A 19,640-nucleotide genomic window follows, 5' to 3' on the forward strand; every position below is an offset into this window, starting at 1 on the left:
ACACATTAAACTTCTGCTGTATTAGCAGCAGTGTCACGTGAAAGCTCGCAATCTCTCTGAAAGTGACACATTGTTTCGCATCTAAAACACGCTCCTAATTTGGGGCTCAATTTCGTTCTAGTAAATGGTTTGTTTGGATTGCTGCCCATGATTCGAATTTTCTGGCCCTGCATTGCGGTAGCTGCCCTGGCTGCCGCAGCCGAGGCTTTCTTCAGAATTGGCGGCTACTTCGGCAATATCCCTGGGCCTCAACCAACCCTTTATTTCCTGCTGAGTTACCAAGGAGTGGAGATTATCTGGCATTAACTGTTTCAGCCTGTCAGCTATCAGCGATTCCTGAAGACTTTTAAACGACTCCACTTCTCTACTTCTAAGGTAGTAAGCGAACATGGTCGCCAGGCGTGCCGTCACTTGGCTCCACGATTCATCTGCCTCTCGTTTGATTTCCTGAAACATTCGCTGGTACTCTGTCGGAGTCATCTTCAGCTCCTTTAGCACACTTGACTTTATATCTAAATACGGCATTACCCCTGCTTCTGCCTGATTGGCAACAAACATATGCATCTTATCGGTTAAGAATGCCAACAAAATCGAGCCCTGTATTTCCTCAGGAATTTTCAATGCCGCAAAAAGAACATCCACATTGATAAACCAAGCTGCAAGAATCGGCTCATTAGTGGGCATGGGTGCTAGGACTGCCTTTAGCCCTTTCTTTTGCCGTGCAATACTAGAATGCTTGTTCCAGTTATTTGGCTCTTGTGACAAGGCACACGACGACTCATTTTCTCTAGCTCAAGCTTGAACTTTACCACTTCTATCTCGAGCGCCATTTCGCGGGGCGATCAAATTCATTCATACCCTCACCTTCCGTCACATGTCTCTCTGAATCCACCATCTCCGAAAGTGTGCCTGAACGCAAGCGCATTCACTAAGAAAAAAAATTAAGGCCTCAAAAGTGCACAAATCAGGCCTCACCTTGCAGCGATGCGTCTCCCGATGACCACGTTGGTTGGAACTCTGCCCATCCCGTCGCCAACCTTGGTTGCAACGAAGCCTTTGATGCCGCGGTTGCTCGATCAGACCACCCCTCTCGTTGTCTGAAGTCAGCCGCGCCGATTGTCCCTGCTGCTCGGCTTTCATTTACCGACGCGCAGCGCTCTTGCGCTGCACAACTTCTGGCTCCAACATTGACCAGCAGGCTCGTGCTGAATTACAATGCTACTTCTCGTAGCACCCCACATGTCCCAAAGCAGCGAGTGTCTTGACGCTACTTCTTGCAGAGCACCAGCAGGTCCGAAAAGTGGTGAGCGTCTTGTCAGCTTCCCGGTCATCAGCACCTTCCTCGCAGCGGACTCTCTACTACACGTCGACTGCGCCAGTTAATTTTCTTCTCCTCGACTAGCTTCTAACTAGCTAAGGCGGGAAGATGTTTGAGGTTCGGAATGGGTACCCTCGATTACTCGAGGGCACGGTGGCAGCGCGAAGGCAGAGCCGTAGTCCGGTGAAGAGACGCTTTATTGCAGCCTCAGGCGTCTGCCCGAGTCCAAGCCCGAACCTCCGCTCCTATTTCGCATTCAAGTATCCTCTTTTCAACCCTTGGTTGAACAAAGGGTCTCGACACAAGCCAATCACACGTGTGGGCTCGCATCGCCACAACCAATCATGAAAATACTTTTATAACAGGCAGCTGCTTTGGTGAATATCACGTTATGGTGTACAAGAAGGGAGGGGAGAGGTTTTCTGCGTGTCACACTGTCTCTCATACCAGGCCAACCCCCGTCAGCAGCCATTCTCACGCTCGAGCCCCGTGAGCTCTCTCATTACACGTCGCTTCATAGAAGCCTCTTTAAGCACGGAGAGTACACCGTGAGGCCCTGTACGCTGACTAGGTGTGGACGCGACTGTAAGGCGCCCCGATATCCTAACAACACTTCGTGATGACGTACAGCGCGGAAGATATGCTCGTCTCCTTGCCGCTACTATGTATCGGTCAGCCCAGTGGTCGCGTCCCGGCTTCATTCTCAATAGCACGCGTGTGTGCCAACAATGGCTTAATCTCAGACGGTGGCGCATGGCCTGCTTCTTGTCAGAAGCTCTTCCGAGTAAGTCTTACCCTTCTAGTACCAAACGGGGGCGACCTTGACGGCGCCGCTCGTGAACCGTGTGAACGAAGGAGCCTCCTTTATTTTCCATGCGCAGGTCCCCCGCATTCGCCTTACCGGATCCGATCAGCTTCGTTAGTTGACTGTATGGAAACTGGCTCCGCACTGTGCATCGACCGCATTAATTGCGCTTCACAAAACACGCCGATAATGATTACCCCATTCTAACTGGCCCACTATACTCCAATGTAGCGTTGGCGCGCGCGCACGCTGGGCACAGTGACGCTAGTGTAGCAAAACGCGAGCACACTATAGTGCGACGCCAAGCGTGACACCATCAGTCGGCACGGCCAGACGGCAACCGGCGCGAAATTCGACACGCTGCATTTCGCAGCAATGTGTTAGGCAGACAACAATGCGTCTCCTTCTTTTCGTGACAGAGGGACACCGGATGCGCTGAAACGCGCATGCGTCAAAGCAACGCAGCGCTGCGCGCGTCTGCATGTATATGGCAGGTGCAGTGCCTGGCCTGGTGACGCCGGCGTGACAACGCCAGTGTGACGCAACGATATGAACGCTGGCGAGCAGGCGCACCACATCACTTCAAAATGTATTAGCGCCTTGACTGTGGCAGTAGTCATGTTCTCACATGACACGCATGCCATGATTATCATGTTTTGCACCAGTCACATACATTCGTCATTCATTGGCGTCACGTCTTATAATATTTGGCAAATGTGAAAGTAGCGAAACGACCACGAGCGCATCTTGAGTGTGGCATGTGGTCATGTTGTTACATGGCACGCATGTCATGATTATTATGTTTGGATGTGTGTTTACCTGTGCTGTTCGTTCGCGTCGCGTAATAATGAGTTAGGTACATGTGAAACTAGCGCAATGGCCGGGAGCGTATCATGAGCGTAATATGCAGTCATGTTGTCACATGACACCCGTCTCATGTTTGCATCAGCGTCATACCCTCATCATCTATACACGTCCCTTAATGCCAAATTATGTAAGAGTGCAGATAGCGAAATGACCACCAGCGCATCTTGAACGTAGCATGTAGTCATGTCGTTACATGACACACATCTCTTGTATATCAAGATGCACCAGTCGCATGCCTTCATAATTCATTCACGTACCGTAATACCAAACTTGGTATATGTGACGCTAGTGAAACGGCAGCGAGCGCATCATGAGCGTGGCATGTAGTCATGTTGTTACATCACGCGCATGTCATGACTTTCATGTTAGGATCTGTCGCTTGTGTTGGTCATGCAATCATATCATAACATGCCAGTTTTGCAACATGCCATGTGAACGAAACCACCGCATAGGCTGCAGGACCATGAATTGTAAATCATGACATTCATGCTAATCATGTCATGATTTCCATGTAATAAGTAGACAAATATGTTCTTCATGCATATTCTCCGTCTTCTCAAGCATTCTCTCATGCATACTCTTCGTTTTCTCAAGGTTCCTTGCGAGGAAACACAATTGACTTCAGGTCCTTCCGGTAGGATTGTCCCCCTCCACTCCGCCCCCGAACAGGCAGTCAAACCTTCTTCTAGGAAAGTGCAAGGGCATGCACACCTTGTTGCACAAGGAGGAGCGATACAGTGCAACCGGCTCAGTTGTATGACTTCGAACACCTCGCGTAGAGGAGACTCCCACGGGTGGCAAGATTCCAGGTTGACTCATCCAGCGCTGCTAGCTCCTCGCAGGCCCCGGAGATAACAATGCACCAAGACATGGCCGCTGGCTCAGGAATCTAGAAAGTGTTCCTTCTGATCAAGTCCAGATGTGAGACCCATCGTCCGCTGTACAACACAGAGGAGGTGGCAGCTCTGGCTGTATTCGTCCCTTCGGGTAGTCGGGTGTGTATAAGCGGATTTTGGTCCGGTAGCTGATAGACCAACAGAAGTCACTGTTTCACCACTGTAGTGGAAGCTGCTGTGGAATGTCGCTCCACACAGGACGAGATTTCCGGTAGAGACTGGTAAGGCCACGGCACAACACTGGCCACCCCCTACATATAAAAACTGGATCTCGATTTCCAAGGTAGTGCCACTGGGAGTTTTTTTTCCTCTGCGTTGTGGAGCAACAGATTATCAGCATGCGCATTAACTCAAAGTGGATCATGGATGTCAGTGTCCAATCAGCCTTCTCTCATTGGCCATTAGCTGTGAATGACACGTTGCATTAATAAACACTGTGTCATCGCTGCGTGTTTTCGACCTCCCCATGTTTCTCTCCGTAAAGACAGCGCGGTGAGGACAAGGATTAGCACTACCACCAGTGTAAGCGCTGGCCCCCACTGCTTCACCCCTACACATAGTTCCTTTAGCGGCAAATAGTGTAATTTGTATATACTCTTGTCATGGCTAATTCTTTTCCGTATGCCTGCTGCAGCCGGGAGTTGTTTTCAATCTTGAGGCGTCCCGCCTAAAAGGCCTGCATTCGGCGGGACTTGGAGCGTAGCTTTCGATGTTCACCTTTTCATGATAACACTAAACGCCTGTCACAAATGAGCGCTCCGAAAAAGCGTGCGCCGCCAAATTTAGCGACAGTAACGATACCATACGCAGAAAGGCGCCTCAAGGTCAACTATAAAGAAGAAAACAAGCATTCAAAGACTCCCCGGGCGTGCCGGCTCTCTCCCCTCGGAAGCGTAGTTTGCCGACTAACCTCTCCACATTGGTGGCCGAGCAAGCCCTGGAAGGTTCTCGAGGGAAAGGGGCGTGGTGATGCAGAGTTGCGTTTTGTGTCACGGACGGCCCTCGAACCGTCTCGCGCTTTCCCCAGCCTTCGCTGCGCATCGCGCCGACGGAAACGATGAGAATTTTCTCGAATCTAGCGCGGAAGGTATTTAACCTAGCAGTGGAGAAGGGAGATCAGGAGAAGAAGGAATTTCACGCCAGAGTGCGTAGGGTGTTTCCGCCGTGACTGTCGGCGAAGCCTCTTGTTCTCAGTGACGGAAGAAAAGAGGGAATTTTGCGCCTGTGTGCGTAGGGTGGTCCGCCTTGTCGGCGAAGCCTTTTGTCCTCAGTGACAGAGGAGAAGAAGGAATGTTGCGCTAGTGTGCGTAGGGTCTTTCCGCCGTGTGGGTGAAGCCTTTTGTCCTCAGTGACAAAGGAGGTAATGAAGAGGATTTCTAGCGGAGGGGTGAAGACTCGTGCTACAAGCAGAAGAGTGAGACTTCCGCCAGAGAGCGAAGACGCGTCCTGCAATCTTAACGCGTGGGAAGCCGACGTGTTACCGGCGAAGTTTGGTGCTTGAAGAGCAGCCAAGTGAAGACGCGAGGTTTCCTGGAAGAGAAACTTCGGGGGCAGCGGAACGACAACAACGCTGGACTTTGAGTGAGTGATTCTCGGAAGAGTATCATTCTGACTTTTGTTCCAAGGACTTTGGACTGAATAAGTTCTCGAACTCTTTAGTCTTTAAGTGTCTTGGTTGTTCAATGCATGCGACTTCATTGTAGTGCGCATTGTTGTATGTGTCCGTTGTTTCGAGTGTGGCTGATTGTACTGTGTAGTACGTTGTTTGAAGAATGACATATCGTATTCAACTATTGTCGAGTGTGCTTAATTGTGTATTGTTTTGATGTGCCATTATTGAGAATATAATTTTGTTTTGTTTATCAAATCTCGGCTCTGACTTGTTCTTTGGGCCACAGCTTGACCAGGAAATATTCCACTAGGTGCCTTCTTGCTTTGAGCTGTTTTTTTATATATCCTATGTACTACATGTACTTATTTGTAGTATAGTGGACTCTGCGGAGACCAGAAAGCATCGCGAAAACATATTTCAACAGATCGCATGCTCGGTAAGGATCAGTTGCATGTGAATAAATAATCAAAACCTTCGTTAGGACTTTCTCTATTCCTTAAAGCCATGTATTGCAAGACCAGTAAATTATAGCCTGATGTAGAGCCAGTAAGCTCATTCAAGCCCAAGAAGCATTGTTCAGCAGCGCAATCCAGCGGGAACAAGCCACACCAAGTATAAACGGTAGACTATTATGACTGCACACGAAATCAATATTACGCGCTGATTAGTGTCGATGAACCAACATTTTGTCTTCCTAGCGACTATCAGGTCACACCACTCCATGTAACTAGCAGTAAAATTTAGCCAGTGATGACCAACACGTGAAACGCTGAACTATATACGTATACATCTAACAGTTGATGTCAACCCTGTACCGCTGGTCAATACTACAACATGAGCAACATTCTGCCAACACATCTCGCCAAAAGCAGTAAATATTAGCAGGAACTGCTTCAGTTAGGCAAAATGATTCACTTTATAGCAGAATTAGCCGATACTATAGACCCGATAGATGAAATTAGTTCCTAGTAGCCAGCACTAGCCCTAAATTGGCCAGTTATGGTCAATTCTGAACAGCAGTTAGCAGGTACTAGGCTGTATTACACAATATGAGCTGATGGCTGTGAAAGCAGTGTTAATTTTACGCAAGTAGATGCTGCGAATCTCCTCTACTGTTAGGCTAATTGAGACATCCCAACTATATGCTGACTACAATGACGCATTGTCAATTATGCTAGTCATGTCATGCTACAGATGAAATGCCTAGCATGCTGTCTAGGTGAAATACGATGATTCATGACACCACATGGCATTGGTTCTTTTCCTGGATGCGTTGTCATTTTGGCACACTCACACTGCCAGAAATTCCGCCTACCGTTTGGGCTTCTAGGTGAGCATATATGAGGTGCTTGTCTTGAATTAGTCAAATAATTACGTTCTGTTATGCACTAGTGGTCACGTGCTTTGCGTAAATGCAATAGGTTCAGCTGAACAAATGTTTGCCGGATGGCAGAAGCCGTTGTCCTACAATGGGCATAGTCAGGATGATGATGATGACGATCATGATGAAATATTCTGCGATGGATAGCATGTTGCTGTTGTAAAATGGTTGCAGCGCTTGACTGGGGACAAAGAAGCCATGTGTTTTATCCTGACCGGAACAGTTTCATATTGACAGAGTCTACTTAGAAGCCTTGTACTTTAATGTATGCGCACGATAACTAACTATAGTTTTCTTGGTTCTTGTACGCAAAAACCGCCGATAGTTATTGCTGTGAAGATCACTAATTCTTCTTTTCTTCTTACTGTAGTGCGATGGATAGAGAGAAACACAGTCGACTGGAACAAGGGGTATAAAATGTCGATTTCGAATTTGGGACGACTCACAACACCGTACGTCACAGCAGGTATGTGGAACATGTAGACTAAATTTGGTATAATTCCTAACCAGAGAAAGTTTCTTTTTCGGCTAGCCATTCCAACGACATATGGGATTGTCTTCTTTTTACACGATTATTCACTTTATATGTTGTATATGTCGCGCACCTATAACTATAGATGACGTTGAGAATTACAGTATTTTGATGTTTGGCACAATGTCTCCGGCGTCATTTTAGTAGCTGAACACTCCCTCGTCTTGGATAGAGAAAAAATATTTACAGCTGACACGCGTGCGCGCAACTGCGTTGCAAGGCTGAAGTGTAATCAATATTTTGTAGAAAGGGTCTTCTTCAGTGTTCACACCTCTGCTGAACAAATCGGCCGAATACACGTAATTGCTGTTATTCAAGGACATTTATTGAAGTACAGAATATATCACGTGGCCGCGCGAGCTAATATTGCATTCCACAAATTCATCCATTCACGTGCCGAAAACAGTTTGAAGGGGGTTACTACGTTCTATAAAGTGCCCTGTGAAATAGGTGCACCGCAACACCTCAATTTTAAGGCGCCTTGTGAATTTAACTTGAAAAACTCGTACGCCCCTTGAGCAGAGGCCCGAATGAAAAGTTCACAAGTGACTCTAGTGTTATTTGGGTGCCCCGCAGTGGTACTCTCTATAGCACACATGTTCCTAAATGCAAAAAAACATCGTCGGCATTGAGTTTTCAATGTGCGCTAACTTTCCGCTACAGTTCAGCGCATGGCGGCACTGTCAGCAGAATAACTTGTGGCATACGCACGCTGTTGCGAGTTTTACGGACTCTTCGCGTTTGTATGGAACAAGAGGTGTGAGACGGCTCTGGTAAAGCGAAGATTACTTGTTGAATAAAACAGACATCAAACCGGAAAACTCATGCAAACAACTGCAATGAACACCAAAATGCTCCTGGTTGACAATGACTTATGAACGTATAATATTATGATAAATAGTTATAATAATAATAATAATAAAATAGTTATAACAATAAAATATAATATGTGTAGGGCCGCGAAGTTTCTCAACCACTACGTGATTATGAGGAATGCTGTAATGGAGGGCTCCAGCAATTTAAAATATCTATTTCTATTGAGCATGCGCTGACGTTGCGAAGTACACGAGCGTTTACGACCTAGGCTCGTAAAACTTAAGGAAGTTCATGATGCATGATGAGCCACTGCACCCCATCAAAACGAGGACGACCGGAAGAAAGACTCACAAAAGAATTTTCGAGGCCTCAATCAGATAATTGTCGTCTCGGTGTTGCACTTTGGTTCACTGTCCAGCATCTCGTCTGCATGAAAGTGCGACCGCCGACTAGTGAACCCCTAACCTGGCCGCAGACACACACGAAGACGATAGGTGCTCTTATGTCACTGCAACGGATCTCTTAGTTCTCCTAATAAATATTGCGAAGTAGTCCTTAGCGTATTGCAAGCTCTTTGGACATCTATCTATCTATCTATCTATCTATCTATCTATCTATCTATCTATCTATCTATCTATCTATCTATCTATCTATGTCGCCTAGGTCTGGGTGCTCTTATGATCACCCGCTTAACTTGGTGTAAACCAAAATTGGTATGGGCGGGTAAGATTGTCTGACCAATACCACACGCTGATTATTACATGAATATTGTCAAAATCTCTTTGCTTACGTCGTCAATCTTTTCCCAATAAACTATAGCACGTCCCCGAGGGCGTGTATGTGCCACTGGTATGTCGATATGTTCCAAAGGTGATAGGCATTTCATGTCTACCCAGGAACGGTGATAACAAACATGGGCAATTGTAACGCTTGAAAGTTAAGAAAAAGCTGACTTAGGGAGCCTTGACCAGATGAATGCAAAAAGTAAGTGTCAGTGTCTCAGCAGGAATTTAACCCCAGCATTCTGCGCGGCAATCAAGTATTCTATCACAGAGCCACGCCAATTCTCGGAAATAATGTGCAAATAGACCCTAACGTTCGTGAAACGTTCATTGGAGTTGCAATACTGGCCATCAAATTTTATAAACATTACATGTTCACTCCTACGAAACAGCCAATATGTCGGGTATCGTAAATTGTAGTTAGGTGTCATGCGCTGAAGTTCATTTATGTAGTAGTGTCCGGTGTATGCAACCAATACCGCGTGAAATACAAGATACACTATGTAAATGAAAGCATTATTGACACCATGGGCTTTAAATACGGGTTTACTGCGTGCCAGCCCTGTATTCTAACACAGAACCACGCCGGTTCTTGAAACTGGTCTTAGGCAGGCTTGATGCGTGAAAAGAACCGTGTTCATGTTCACCAATCTACTGTGGCACACACTCACTTCAAGCATAATCTTTCATCTTCATTACCACAGCACCAAGAATAGCACTGAAATGTCTTGCAAGTATTTAGCAAGTACCACGCATCTCCGAAGAAAGACGAAAGATGGCAGAGTGAATGCCTCCTAACTACACAAATTATATCTTGATTTAGGATGTAGAGGGTTTCCTGCGACTGTTCTCCGTGTTCTGTGTGGGCCTAGTGTTTTTTTCCTCACAGTCTAGCCCCATACATTGAAATAACTATCCGTGCTCTAGCCCGATTTTTTTACATAACTTTCATGGCAGTCTAGCCTCGTTTATTGACAATATTTCTTGCAGTCTTGCCCTATACACTGAGATAATGTTTTGTTAGTCAAGCCACGTTCATTGAAAAACGCAGCCACATAGATTCATGTTGTTTCGGGCTTGTCACTGGCATTCTCAGTGCATAGTGCAACACATTCCTAATAGGAATCTAGAAGGAAGTTAAAGAAGTTGACGTTCCCATTTGAGCTGTAGTGTGGCTTGGGACTGAATTAGAATTATTGCCACGTAACATCTTGGGTAGAGGTGTTGGGTACTTTTTTGATGACAGAGCTCAGCATTGCACGTCTCCTGCAGTTCAATACCAAGGCCCCGCGTTAAGATACACCTTTGCGAACCACCTCGACAACATCACCGACAACGAGCGGCTACTTCGCTATAATGTAGCCCTACGACCCCGGTTCCTTTCTTGAGGAGAGCAACGTCAATTTGGATATAATGCTCAACATCAACGAGCGCGTAAGGAACCAATATGTCTTAGACCCAACTGTCATTTTGGCAAATTTCCTATTCTATTTTGACGAACCCCTCGTGTCCGTTTTGAGACCCTCGAGCACGGGGTTACGAGCTGGGAGATGTGCTATTGCAAAAACCTGCACTTCTGGCTACCAGCGTTCAGCGCCATGCCTCATAAAAAGTTTAGCGCCATGACTGATACCCAGAATTGCGCTGGTACTGGGACGCTGGAGCGGCAGCGTCCCAGTACCAGCGCAATTCTGGGTGCTGGGTACTGGTGCTGGGTACTCGGCGCAAAATGGTTCACAAGGTTAAAATGGGGGGGGGGGTGCCCTTTTGTCATAAATAAATAAATAAATAAATAAATAAATAAATACAGAAGTAAAAGAAGCCATAAAGCCCAAAATCATAACACAAATAAATAAATGAAAAATGAATAAAATACCTCACAAAACGATTTGACCTCACGACCATTGAATCACGACCCCAGAACTCTATTCAATAAGTCACGAAAAAACATGTTGGTTGGGTTAGATATCACCATTAACCTTAAAAACACGCCTTTCGACTTCATGTTGACAAGCCGCACAGTCAACAGTAACGCGATATTTCTTTGCAAATAACAATTGCGTCTTCATTCGACAGTGGCGAACGGGTTCCGGGAGCCGAATGACGTGCGGATATTGGCTAGTGCGCAAAGTTTTTCGAAGAATCTAATCTTAACTCTAAAAAATTTCAAATGGACTGGAGGAGCTGGGGCAGATTGTTGCTGCCCATATATTTTTTTTCTTTGAGAGTCACTTTTCGCACTTTCTACTGGTTAACATGTACAGATGATTTAGGACGACTTGTTGGGTACATATGCGCGCACACGACTGAATATTGAGTATTTTCTCGCGCAAGGAACGATATAGCAGAATACACCTGGCGTGCCAGAGCACAGATTTGCAGTTATATCGATACCTGCTACTAAAAAACCGCTGAAGAAAATACTAATGCAATTCAGCGGAAAAGTATGCCATTGTGTTAGTTGACTAAGGCGTGCCAAATTACCAACTCAAAATTGCGTGTTATCACATACAAGTCAGAAAAGTACCGGCTACGACGTTCGGAATGAAGCTTTCGGTGACAGCCTGCGTTGCTCAAAGCACGACACATTGATCGTCATCGCTCCTCGTGCGGGCACCGCACAAGCGTAGAAATAGTTGATTTATGCTCAGGAATGTATAAACTGTATTTTAAGGTCATTCTTACACTTTATAATTGTGCCAACTAAAAGCAAAAAGCGCCGGTAGCATGTACACCAACGCGGCCGCCACAATAAGCCTAATGCTCGCTGGGACAGTGCAAAAGGCCGCTCTCAACGCAGCTGAGTTGCGATGCTTGAAGTTTCTGCCCTTGAGCTTCGCAACATTTCTAACTGTTACCTCATTTGTACCTGAAGTAAGTAGAAGGTCAGTCATTTCCATACATGCTTTTCCGCGGCGGCGATCCCGAGCGATAGCTGTTTTTCTGGCCACGGCTGGCAGTATACAGCGGATGTGCCAGTCTGCAGATTTGCAGTTATATCAATCCCAACCACTAAGAAAACGTCCAAATAAATACTAATGCGATCCGCTGAAAACGCATGCCAGGGAGTCAGTTCACCAAGGCGTACCAAATTACCAACTGGAAATTACGTGTTCTTACATATCAGGCAGAGAAGTACCACCTAAGTGCGGCCGGCAGCTCTTTATGACAGCCTGCGCAGCTGAAAGCATGGCGCATTGATCTTCAGGGCTCCTTGTGCGAACATCGACACAAGATAAAATAGTTGATTTAGGTTCATGAATGTCTAAACTATACTTTACAGTTATTCTCACACTTTAAAGTTGTGTGTACGCGAAGCAACAAGGGCCGCTAACATATACACTCACGTGGCCCGCACGATAGGCCTAATGCTCGTTGGGCCGGGACTGGGTAAGACCGCTCTCAATGCGGTGAGTTGAGATGGTTGAATTTCCTGCATTTGAGCTTCGGAACATTTATAACTGTTACCTGGAGTAAGTAGAAGGATAATCACGGCCAGGCATCTATTTAGGCGGTGTGGCGGAATCGAACGACAGATATTTTTTTCGCCTCCACTAGAAAATCTTGGGAAGCGATTGAGAGAGCTCATTTGCGTTTCGTCAAACGTGTGACATAAACAATTTTTGTTTCTTTTAGGAGTGGCGTCCAGCTCCAGGCCTGTAAACCCTGCAACATGAAATCGTTCCAGCGATACACAGCTGATACGAATATGGCCGGTATACGCGGGGGCATGCGGAAAAGGTGCAATAGTTGCTTTGATACGTACGTGCACACCAAAAATTACGTATGCTCGGTATCTGTTAGGGTAGCATCTATACATGCCGTAGAATCGAGCGTTTTATATTTAACGACACCGAAACATACCATGGCGCACGCTACATAGTTCTGCACTCTGCTCTCGTAGAAACAGTGCGTGCTCCATTATTCTCCTGCGCTTGCCAGTAATATACCCAACACTTCCAGCGCTTCTCAGTGTGCACTAGCATCACAGCGGTTAGTCCAGCGCCCCTACCAGTGCAACACTGAAAAATTGTTTTGCTGCACAATCTTCAAGGAAAACAAGGAAGACAGGAAAGAGCGCAGACTACCAACTGTTTATTATCGCTTCTTGAAGCCAATATATAAGCATACTACGCTGCGCTTCCACGATGCGCACAAAACCAAAGATGCCGCAAACAAGGCCGTCCCAAAACAAATCATTTCAAGTGTGACTGCTACCACAATGACATATGCGAAAAATGGCAAAATACAGAAGTGATACCCACCACATTCGAAACTGCGTATTCCCAATTGATTGATTGATATGTGGGGTTTAACGTCCCAAAACCACCATTCGATTATGAGAGACGCCGTAGTGGAGGGCTTCGAAAATTTTCACAACCTGGGGTTCTTTAACGTGCACCCAAATCTGAGTACACGGGCCTACAACATTCCCGCCTCCATCGGAAATTCAGCCGCGACAGCCGGGATTTGATCCCACGACCTGCGGGTCAGGAGATGCGTATTCCCAAGGTGTGCGGTCTTATTTATATAAAAATTATCCTTTAACATATTTTGTATTTTTATTGCACCAAGATCAAAGGCGTAAAAATATGAAAACGTACTCTAGAGACTTTTGTTTAAAAACATTTATTATAGCGCTTAGCACCAAAAAACAATAAATTACCAATCTTATAGTTACTCCAAGCAGCCCCAAGTGAGCGAACCCGAAAAAGCAGTGCGCCGAGAGAGTACAAAAATATAATAACAAGCATAACCTTACAACACATTACGTATCGTCGCATGGGAAATAAAAAGGAACACTGATGAACAAAACAAAATAAGAGAAATGCAAGAGACCACAATGCAAGGCATTACCCACAACTCTACACATGACCATGTAGGAAGATCATTCCCCAGTCCGAAATTGACAATGAAGGCATGCTTATGCACTTGTCAATAAATTGCCTGATAAAGTACTCTTCCATAATCTCTCTTTCGGTTTTATCACGTGCCTTAGCCATGACTGACGCACTCTCAAACCAAGGGGGTGCATCCGCATGTCCAACTGTAGAAATCTAAATGACCACCCTTTTTTCCTTTGACGGCCAGACTGTGCTCACGCAAGCATTCATTGAGGCAACAGCCCCTCTGCCCATGTACACCCTCCCACACGACGAAGGGATCAGATATACAACAGCAAATACGCACCTAATGAACACGTTCGCTTGCTTTTTGGTGCATTTTGCCTTCTTCTGTTTAGTCATTAACGAACAGATCTGACCTAACTTTGTAGGTGCTCAAAACAGTACATCAACACCATACCTATGAGCCACCTTTTTACATTGTGGGAAACACTATGTAAGTACGGCATAACATAAATAGGCCTCCTCTCCCTTCCTCCGACACTTGGACCCCCGCCCTTGTAATTATTAGGAAGGCTTTCGAAAGCACTAACTAAAATCTGTGCCTGGTATCCAGCCGCGCCCGGACGAGCTACCTGATTCTCGAAGCTTTCAAACATCAGATGAAGGCAAGACTTGTCGAGGGCTGCCGCACAAGCTGACAACACAATGCCCCTCTTAATCAACTTCGAGTGCGTGCTTTCAAAAGGCAACAAGCCATTCTTCAATCGCAGATGGTATTTAGAGCAGATGTGCTCCTTGGCAAACCTCAGCCGTAGGTCCACAAACGACCTGATTTTCGACCGGCATTTTTGCGTGAACTTTAGGCCACTGGAGTGTCTGTTAAAAACCTCAAGGACACCTTTCACAACACCCTGTTCACGTTCACATGGTACGTTTCCAAGCACAATGAGGTAGTCGCCCACATACCTGAAGGTGCGAACGACATCCAAATGGGACAGCTTATCCTTCAGGCATTGGTCGAAGGCTGCCAAGAATATGTCACTGAGGACAGGCGCAACTGCAGAGCCGATACAAATTCCAGCTTTTCGGACGTAGGTACCCTCCTGATGGCTGATTGCAGTGGACTCAAGGTAGAATTTCAAAAGTTCCAAATAGTTATTCACGAAGATACCATGCTTGTTTTTGATCCCCGAAATCATCGATTGCACTCCTGACAGCATCAAAAAGCGCGGCATATGGGATTGAGTAAAAAAGCTCTTCAACATCAATTGAAAAAGCCGTGGACGCCACTGCTAAGCCTTCCTTCAAAGTAGAAACGATTTCTGATGAACTTCACACTAAGAAAAAGTCACCGCTCTTAAGAGAACCAAGTATGTCTTGTAGGTACTGTGACACTACCCTTTGCCAGCTGCCCTTCTCGGACACAATGAGGCGTAGCGTGTAGTCACACTTGTGCGTCTTGCAGGTGAAAAATGACTGTAGCGGCACATTGCTTGCTTTTACCACTTCTCTGCAGAGTGCATCAAGGTTCATTTCTTTGAACAGTTTTTGTAGCATGATATTCCTATTATTTGGACAGAAATGCACCTTCTTGAAGTTTTTGCACAGTTCATCTAGTGCCTTGTCCTCATACATTCGTTCAGGAAGAACCACGAATCCTCCCTCTTTGTCTGAGGTTAGAACCATCAAAGTCCTATCTTTGAGTTCCTCGACGACGAAACTTAGAGGAGGCCTAGGAACCCGCTGATCACTCACGGTTTCCACCAGGCAGTCTATTCCATCCCCGATGGCCCTCTGCTGGTCCTGCTCTTGCACACGTTGGCCAAATCAATGCACAATGGACAACATTTCAGGACGCGTTGAACGAGGTTGGAAACTGCATTTGGGACCCTTTTTGAGGACTTGCTCCACTGTTGCAGGAATCCTTACGTCTCCCAGGTAAGTGACACTACTGCCTGTTGCAGACAGTCGTGGTTTGGAAGTAAAGGTTGACCTGACGTTCTGCCACAAGAACTCCGCCATTCTATTCGCCTTCCTTTTGTGCTTTGCGAACTGTTGCTGGCCTGTATCACAACCACAGTCCTCTTGGAGTACCACCCTCTCTTTTTCCTGTCTCCCTCGTTTTCCGTCAAGTTTTTGCAGTGAATCAATTTTTCAAGTATGAAGCAACGAGTCTGAAAAAAAAAGTATTGCTGCAACACTATTTCTCAGTGCACCCTGTTTAGTAACAGTTTATGCCAGCGCGTACCAGTGACCCCAGCGTGTACCAATACCAATGAGCGTACTGGAATCACGCTGGGGATGCCGTTCTTTGCAATAGGGGCAAGAAACTGCTATGCGATCTTTTAGGGAACCTCTTTGGACAACAGATTGCTGTCTAAAAACAATTGACTGTGCGTAGTCAGACGCCAACCAAGCCCCATTAGGTATACATTCAATAAATGTCAACCTTGTGCCAGAAGACCGACCACAACATGTCCGAGACTTGACCGAGGTTTCCGACATTGTAGGTCTATGACAGGCTACCAGGATTTTCCACAACGGGGATCTGTGGCGAGCCTCTCTACTCCATTGCCTGGAGTTGATGTGGTCCGTTATATATCACTCTGACAGGGGGCCGCTCATGAACCGATTACCACTAGCGAGCATTCAAGGAAGAGTTCCACAATTATCCTGCTGGCTTAGGTTACCAACTGGGGTTACCAACTGTGCTAGTTTGGCTGGAAGGGTTGGTAAGCACCTATACTGCAACTTTTCGGAGGACTTGGCATATAATGGCTGTATTTGTGAGAGGTTACGAGGTACGTACCGCTAAGATCCCGGGAACTTCCAAGCCGCTGTAATCCAGCCAATTAAGAGGCCGTAATGTGGGGTTTGGATATCATTGCTGCTTCGCGACTGACCCGAATCCATTCGTGATTCAGAGGTGTCATAAATGTTTGGGTTGTTGCGTCCCCCTGTAATCCAGTCAAGTTGGAGTCGTGGCTTTTATATTAAAAGAACACCCTGTACCACGTAAAAATGCAGGCTGTTCTTGCGCGGGTTGCAAGCTACCCTCTGCATGTGGTGCGGAGATGTGCCCCACAGGCCTATTAGCCGGAGTCGGCTAAGCAGTGCGTTGGCTTCTTTCTGCCAGTGGTGATGCTGGACGGTCCTGACTACTCTTCCTGCGCCGCTCTTCGGGGCGAGTAGAAGGGAGAGCACTCCTGTCGGAATGGGCTCAGCTGAGCTCGAACAATCGGATAGGTCGGTTGCACCCATGGCAGACTGAACCTGCCTTGCTTTACTCGAGGGGCTTACTTTTCGTCTACGCCCCCCGCCCCGATATGCTATACCCTCATGTGGGCGAATTGCGTTACAAAAGTACTGCGCACAGTGAACTCGAGAAGGGGTGAACTCAGCATCATGATGACGCTGGCTGATGGTAATACGACAAAGAATACAACACCCTTTCCTTTCACCGTTGTACTAGGGCAAAATTGACTCACTATCCCAGGCCTTATGCCTTGGGGAAAATATCGTCAAAAGCGACACTTTTTTCCCATAAGTCAGCAATATTCAAAAGCTTCGCCCAGTGGCGGAGTTTTGTAATATCGTTTTTGCTAATAGTTCTATATATTTTACAACGTCATATCCGTGACATACGTCAGCGGAGGAGTAGTTAACCTCCGCGTCAAAAGCTTTCGTGTATAAACAACGTTGGCTGTTGGCGTACTAGTGATCTTGCCAAAACACCACTAAGTCCTAGATCAGAACATGTGCAGAAAATGTCTTAAAATAAATCAGTTGGCTCAAGAACCACCGAGTGGCCACCGAATCAGCAAGGCTTGCCACCACTAGGACTCATTTTATGGCTCACGTGGAGAGAAAGAAATGAGACAAAAAGCAAGTGCGCTAGGCTGAACTTCCCCACCTGCACCTAGTCTCCCTGTTAGGGTGGAATCACCACGTTTCGAGCGTTCTGCTCAGAAGCAGAAAAAAGAGGAAGGCTATGATCGGTATCAGAGTGAACTCGTAAGATGAAGGTCTTGTCTTTCAACGAGGAGCTCCCCCCAGAGAGCCTCAGGTCGCCTTATTTATGTTGTAGTTTATTATACGGCCAATTTTACCATTTTATCAGCAATAGGCTGTCGTATATTTTACTCATTTATTTATTTACATATACTGCCAATCCCAATTAGGGATTATTGAAGGAAGGGCACATACATTGTGAAAGGGCAAGATTTATACAGAGGGTACTCACTGAATTATTATAATAACGAGTGAGACAAAGCAGACAGAAATACATTTGATGACTACCTCTGTACCACTAAAATACATTCAGTAGCATGGGACATCAATTCCAACTAGTACTGAAAAAAAGAAAAGTGAGCACTTCAAACAGTGGACAAGAAAAAAACAGAGTTCGTCAGTTCTGAAGACAATAAATAACATTCGAGCAGAGATGAAAAATTTTCCAATGATTGACTGTTTGTTATACTGATTGGCAAGTTATTCAACTCGCGAATTGCTAGTGGAAAAAAAGAATACTTCAGACAGTCCGTCCGGCACTGATATTCATTCAGTGTCTGAGAATGCTTTTGTGGTGTTGGCCTTGTTTCTTTAAATGACATGTACTTTGAACTGTCTATGTTTAGCTGATGGTGAACTAACTGATATAGGAATTTCTGACGTGCCAGTTTAGCGCGGTTTTTTATTGTTAAGAGACCTGCGTACTTGTAAAATAGTTTGCTTTGGACATTTTTATTTGGGATTTCATCTTAGTAATAGCTTGACTCAACTTGTTCCGAGTTTGTGGAGTAGGTTTTGCCTTCAAAGTTTTTCTGAGGCGCTTTACTTCACGCTTGCAATGAATAATTTCACGCGTTATCCAGGAATTATGCTTTCGTGTTTTCTTTGTTTTAGATGGCACATAGTTAAGAACGCAATGTGTTACGACTGATTTGAAGCTTTCCCATAGTATTTCCACATTTGTGTTTGAATCAATCGCAAGTAGTTCAAATGAAGCAAGTTCATAGAAAAGATGATCAAGTATACTGGTGTCATCGGCATGGTTAAAGTCAAGATAGGCAGAAAAGGAGTTGGACGGTATAGGGATGTCAACTATTGAAACGGAGCCCTGAATAACTTTGTGGTCTGATATGCCCTAAATAATTTCAACCTGTGCATTATCGGCAGGAAAATGATCGCTTAAGAACACCAAGTCGAGTATATTAGAACAGCACCCTTGGATACGGGTAGGCTGTTTTGCGATTTGGGACAGATTAAATGTCAACATGATGTCAATGAGCGCACCCGTGCATGCGCTGTTGTGTTGCATTGTTCGCCAGTTTATATCGGGTAAGTTAAAATCGCCGAGCAAAATTAGCCTGGCTCCGAGAACATACCGATGCATATACGTGTGCAATGCCTGCAAGCTATCCTTGTCTGAAGATGGGCTACGATAAACGCAGCCAACAAATACTGGGTGAGAAGTGAAGAGAAGCTTGCAAAATATTGCCTCGACTCCGTTAACCTCAGGAAGTATTTCAAAGGAAAGCTCTTTATTAAGTAGGATGGCCACACCTCCCCCGCGCGTCTGCCTATCTTTACGAATGATGACGCAGTTGGTGGGTGTTACCTCAAAATCCTTTATCTCATTTGTAAGCCATGTTTTTGTCAAAGCTACGAAGTCGGGTTCAATTCCAAGAAGTAAGGATTCAAGCGGTACTATTTTTTGAAGCATGCTGTGGGTGTTTAAGGTAAGAAATGTTATTTCTTTCGTTGGCTACGTCGTTGTGGCTC

The 19,640-nt window shown here is 45.8% G+C and overlaps 1 protein-coding gene across 3 annotated transcripts in view; it reads left to right on the forward strand.

Annotated features, from left to right (window-relative positions):
* LOC142803895 (uncharacterized) overlaps positions 1 to 19,640 on the forward strand; it is a 57,869-nt gene that overhangs the window by 26,070 nt on the left and 12,159 nt on the right. For 2 of the 3 annotated variants that reach the window (XM_075890186.1, XM_075890187.1), the window contains exon 4: positions 7,250 to 7,345. The exons of the other annotated variant lie outside the window; for it this stretch is intronic. In XM_075890186.1, coding sequence (XP_075746301.1) covers positions 7,250 to 7,345 — 96 coding nt within the window. The remainder of the gene's footprint in view (positions 1 to 7,249; positions 7,346 to 19,640) is intronic. 3 annotated transcript variants of the gene reach the window in all.

This window comes from Rhipicephalus microplus, chromosome 3 (assembly GCF_043290135.1).
Source record: "Rhipicephalus microplus isolate Deutch F79 chromosome 3, USDA_Rmic, whole genome shotgun sequence".
Taxonomy (NCBI): Eukaryota; Metazoa; Arthropoda; class Arachnida; order Ixodida; family Ixodidae; genus Rhipicephalus; species Rhipicephalus microplus.